The 5,501-nt window shown below is 37.5% G+C and overlaps 1 protein-coding gene across 1 annotated transcript; it reads right to left on the reverse strand.

Moving 5' to 3' along the window:
- Nucleotides 1-666: 666 nt before the first annotated feature.
- LOC108969999 lies at nucleotides 667-1,261 on the reverse strand. The gene is made up of 2 exons (XM_018935067.1): nucleotides 1,061-1,261; nucleotides 667-789 (listed from the first exon to the last, which is right to left on the reverse strand). Exons 1-2 carry the CDS (start codon nucleotides 1,151-1,153, stop codon nucleotides 685-687), a joined length of 198 nt encoding a protein of 65 aa, XP_018790612.1. The 5' UTR covers nucleotides 1,154-1,261; the 3' UTR covers nucleotides 667-684.
- Nucleotides 1,262-5,501: the final 4,240 nt, after the last annotated feature.

A 5,501-nucleotide genomic window follows, 5' to 3' on the forward strand; every position in this document is an offset into this window, starting at 1 on the left:
TTTAAAAAACTATAAGTACAATAAAGTTTAAGTACTTTCTTTTAATTTTGTGAAACTTTTTATGTGACTTAATTGTATGAGCACAAGTGTATTTTGACCTGGAGTTGTCTGCTGATATATTATATTAGCTGCCAGCTCCATCGCTTTCCCAATGGAAAAGTCCTCTGCTTGTAATATACCACAGTGCTCCGCTAACTTAAAAGGCTGTCTTTTGCCTAACTCCGGAAAGTGTGGTTATTCCTCGAGGACTACTTTAGATAAGTTTCGCATCATGTTAGATATTGGATATTGCGAAAGCATTACGATATTTGAGGGCGCTACTTATAAAACACTTTAGTTTTGATTAGTACAAGTCAAGCTAATCAACAACGACAGAGATATGGTGAATTTTTCACGAGATTAGTAATATTTTGGAGGATAACGGATTTGCTAAGTCTATCAATACTTGGATAGGTTTGTCTTGGTAATCATACATACATATATATGTATATGTAAATACAATGGAAAAGATCGGATAAATACAAAGTATTATAAGTTCGTTAGTCTACAGCGGGTTAAGATATCAAAGTCGTACTCACTCAACTTCTGTGTTAGTTGTTAGACCAATAAAATACACAGCTTATCATATTTAAAATAAATGTTTATTTGTTATTAATAATACTCATTTATTAGCTTAATTATTGCTCATTCCTGCGGATCTTCGCTTATAGGCGTGAACTCGGGCAGATAAATTGGAGGTAAACTCAGATCCGGTGGAGGAGCGGCCCAATTCTGTGTGCGCGGAAAAGACTGAAAGGAAAAAAAAATGTTTTTGCATAATTAACAACTGCTACACAGCACAGTAGTCATAATTTGGGCGCAGCTACTTTCTTAGCCAGACGGTGTAAAATTATAAGCGACTGCGGCGATGCAAGCAAAAAGTGAGCGCATTTAAATAAACCGCATAAGAAAACAAGATTTTAATAAATTAAAATAAATCTTATTCAATTAAAGCAAACAAGTTTCGCTTGATTACTCGGCGGTCCGGTCCGTTAGCACACTTCTAACAACCAGTACTTACACCGTGCCCGATAACTGCAGCGTGTAGAATTTGCATGTGCACCGCCGACAAGATAAGGGCGATGGCAAGCAGATAAGCGAGAAAGCGCAACATTTCGCACACTTTATTATTCTTTCTTCGTCTGCTTTGTCGTCTTTGAAGTGTGAGTGGAGCAGTAGACGCGCTTAGTTGGTAATTGTGCGTCCGCCGTTGGCGCTTGGCCGATGCTCGTTTGGAAAATGATGCCTGGCGGCTGATGGCGCACGTTTTAAATATTGGTCAAACGCTAACAAGCCACCACTTTTGCTGACGTTGACCGCTTTCTCAAGGTAATTAATTACTTCCAAGGTGTGAATGGGCTGAAACAGTAATTGCGGTCATAATTTATGGAAGGAATGTTGTGGTGTATGCAAAAAATACGATTAACTGTCGCACTCTAATTTGAACTTAAATTTAAATATACTGTTCTTTAAGGCGGCTATGTTTTATAAATGGTTGTGCAAAGTCGGTGAGGCAAAGGCGATGAGTTTGTATTACAAGCTTTTTGATGTGTACTGGTGGTGTGACTTGGTGGATGATCAGCTTCCATCGTATACGCAGATGACTCAACTCTCTTTGTTGCCAGAAAGGTTAATGGTTCCTGAGTGCAATATTTGGATCAGTGTTAAAATTCTTCTCTTATTTATTGACGTAGACAGCGCTTAAGCGGTTAAGGTCGAGTTTACAACAGCGCGCCAGTCGTTCCGCCGTTTCGCTGTTCGGCGAAAAATTGGTGATTGCAACGGTAGCCAGGTTCTTCTCCACTTAGTCTTTCTATCGGAGTGGAAGCCTTCCTCTTCCTCTGCTTGTTCGGCGGGCACTGCTCTTTCAGAGCTAGAATGTTTTCGTCCATTCGGATGACATTACTTTACCAGCGTAGCCGCTGTCTCTTAAATCGCTAGACTATGTCAATGTCGTCGTATATTCCGTACAGCTCATCGTTCCATCGACTGCGGTATTCGCCATTACCAATGCGCAAAGGACCATAAATCATCCGCAGAACCTTTCTCTCCAAAACTCGTAACGCCGACTGCTCAGATGTTGTCATCGTCCATGCCACTGCACCATAAAGTAGGTCGGAGACGATGAGTGACTTGTATAACTTGGTTCGTCGAGAGTGGATTGTACTTCTTCACTGCCTACTCAGTCCGAAAAGAGTTGGCAAGAGTTAGTCTGCGTTTGATTTCGAGGCTGACGTTTTTGTTGGTGTTAATGCTGGTTCCACGATGGACGAAATTATCTACCCCTTCGAAGTTATGATTGCCAACAGTGACGTGGGAGTCAAGTCACGAATCCGACGATTGTTTGTTTGATGACAGGAGACATATATATCGTCTTGACCTCATTCACTAACAGACCCATTTGCTTTGCTGCCTTTTTCAGTCTGAAGAAAGCAGAGCTATATTTAGACCAAAGTGAAACTAATATCTCACAAATGGATCTATAGCATTCTTGAGTATTTTGAAATAGTTAAAGTATGAAATTGGTTCTATCCGATGAAGTTCGACTAGTTTAAAAACTTTGAGATATAGCGGTTTTTTGTTTTTAACTGATGTAGTATCTTCTTTAGAATACTGACTACTTTTTAAACGAGTATATTACGGTGAGTCGGGTCGGTTGGTCGGAAGACCAAGCCAGCAAGATTTTTTTGTAGGAGCGGCAGTATTCTGCTGAATTGACTGTGCTTGACCGGATAAAAAATCCGAGCCCGTTCTGGTTACGTTGACTCGACCGCCGTGTGAACGGCCAGGAAAGTCGTTTTATAATTTTGGTGGAATTGGCAATAATCTTGTACTATGTGCTGCTTCCTTGGTAAGAAGGTGCTTATGAATCCACCTTACAGTCCGGACTTGTTTTGTTTAAAACAAATAGTATTTTAACTTCGATTATTCGTTTGAATTAATTTTATTTTATAACAGTTCATAGACGAAGTTACTGTTTTCCTCGAGTCAATTTAATGGATGATGCGTTGCACTTCCTTAATTTTTGTTTCTTCTCTTCCCATAACATTTCCACGACCTCGCCGCCAGCAAAAAAAAATAAAAAATAAAAAATATCAAATGACCATTAGTCAAGATTACCAAAATAAACCGTTAAAGTTGACAGTTACTTCGTCATAAGTTAAGAATATTTTAATTTATGACAACACAGAGAGCGAATGAGTGTGAGAGCCGCAAGGCAGGAACAATATTGTGTAATCAGAGAAGTTGACTAAGCAACTTACAAACAAAAAAGGAATAAAGCAAACAGGAAAAGTATGCGGAAAGCTAAGGGCTACAAAGCAACAACACATAAATTTTGTACACTTGGTCAACTTGTTCGCCGTTAATTGAATCATAACAGCACCTCTGAGACAATGGGAACATAATCATTTTTCAAAGGGCAGCCTAAAGCAGCTAAGGCGGAAAATAAGATAAACTTAAACCAAGAAGAAGGTGATTTCCTCAAACACCACAAGGAAAAAACAGAAAGGGGTGGTTGGGTTGAAACAAAAGGATTACAACTGGACATTACGGCACAAAACAAAAGGGATGGACTTCGAGAGAATAAAAAGTTAATTATGAAAAACATAAAAAGCGCAAACATGGAAAATGCTGCGGGGTATGAAACACACACATACATATGTATGTATATGGAAAATTGATTTAAGCAGCAAAGGACCGAAGTCATTAATTTGCATATAGTATGTTTGCTGGCTGAAAGCTGTCAAAAGTGAGGAGGATGTCGTGCTTTATGACAGTAAACACCGCGAGCAGCGCGCAGCTGCCCATAAATGGTCAAGTTGATACACGAAATGAAAGAAATATTAAATACATGAGCATTCGTAGTATTATATAAGGTATCAAGTTGCTGCTGCTGGCTGAAAATGAGCAATGTTAAAGGCAAAATCAGTTGTACTCTGAAGTGAAATGAGTATTTTTGGATTGTTGAGGGAGAAAAATTCCGGTTTCGTTTGCAATTTGAAGATGGTGTTGTAATCCGCTGGACTTTCAAAGGATTACAAGCGAGGAAGCTGTTGAAAAATGTCGAAAAGCATATTTGTGTTTACAATGCGATTAAAATTTTCATGATTTCTGGAGTGATGAATATTTTTTTTTTTTTTTTTTTTTTTTGAGAACCTAACTGGATTTTTCGTATAACGAAATATATAACCAGTCAAGACTAACAATTATTATCACATTTATTATGAGCTTAAATTGTTTTCAATAAGGATTAAGAGCAATGGCAATGTTGGAACATGTTTGAACATCGTTTATTTACATATATGTATATACACATACGTAAAGTATGTACACATGCATATGCTGTATGTATAATGCCTTATGAATATTTTAGGTTTTGAAATATGAGAGTAATTATTTATTTTTGGTGAGATTATTAGTTGGACACAATTAGGATTTAAGGAAAATTAATGATTAATAAAAACAAGTAAGGAAGGGCTAAGTTCGGGTGTCACCGAACATTTTATACTCACGCATGGTAAAGTGATAATTGAGATTTCATTATCCGTCATTTACATTTTTTTTATTTTGCTGTAAACCTAATTAGATTAAATCAATTTGAGTACTTTGAGTATTGAATTGTATTTTCATTTATTTTAATTGTATTGAAAAATTATAGTCCGATCACGACAATTTTTCCACAAGGGATACCTCAGCTCAAATACCGTATTTATGTAAAGTTTTATTCCGCTATCATCATTTATCCCTAATGTATATGTTATAAAGAGAAGGCATCAGATGGAATTCAAAATAGCGTTATATTAAAAGAAGGCGTGGTTGTGAACCGATTTCACCCATATTTCGTACATGTCATCAGGGTGTTAAGAAAATATTAYATACCGAATTTYATTGAAATCGGTCGTGTAGTTCCTGAGATATGGTTTTTGGTCCATAAGTGGGCGTCGCCACGCCCATTTTCAATTTAAAAAAAAGCCTGGGTGCAGCTTTCTTCTGCCATTTCTTCCGTAAAATTTAGTGTTTTTGACGTTTTCGTTAGTCGGTTAACACACTTTTAGTGATTTTCAACATAACCTTTGTATGGGAGGTGGGCGTGGTTATTATCCGATTTCTTCCATTTTTGAGCTGTATAGAAAATGCCTGAATGAAATAACCCTATAGAGTTTGACATAGCTAGTGGTAGTAGTTTTCGAGACATGTACAAAAAAGTTAGTAGGAGCGGGGCCAGGCCCACTTTTCCAAAAAAATTATGTCCAAATATGGCTCTCCCTAATGCGATCCTTTGTGCCAAATTTCACTTTAATATCTTTATTTATGGCTTAGTTATGACACTTTATATGTTTTCGGTTTTTGCCATTTTGTGGGCGTGGCAGTGGGCAAATTTCCATCTTCTTCCATTTCTTCAAATTTTCCATCTTCGAACTTAACGTTCCTATGGAGCCAAGAAATACGTGTATCAAGTT

The sequence above is a fragment of the Bactrocera latifrons genome, unplaced genomic scaffold, assembly GCF_001853355.1.
Source record: "Bactrocera latifrons isolate USDA-ARS-PBARC rearing strain unplaced genomic scaffold, ASM185335v1 scaffold_275, whole genome shotgun sequence".
NCBI classification, from domain to species: Eukaryota; Metazoa; Arthropoda; class Insecta; order Diptera; family Tephritidae; genus Bactrocera; species Bactrocera latifrons.

What these genes read in the sequence shown, in the direction of transcription:
- LOC108969999 (XM_018935067.1), bottom strand. Translation starts at nt 1,153, where the DNA reads ATGTTGCGCTTTCTCGCTTATCTGCTTGCCATCGCCCTTATCTTGTCG. An exon ending in CTGCAGTTATCGGGCACGGT is followed by an intron (nt 790 to 1,060) that starts GTAAGTACTGGT and finishes TTTTCCTTTCAG; the next exon opens with TCTTTTCCGCGCACACAGAA.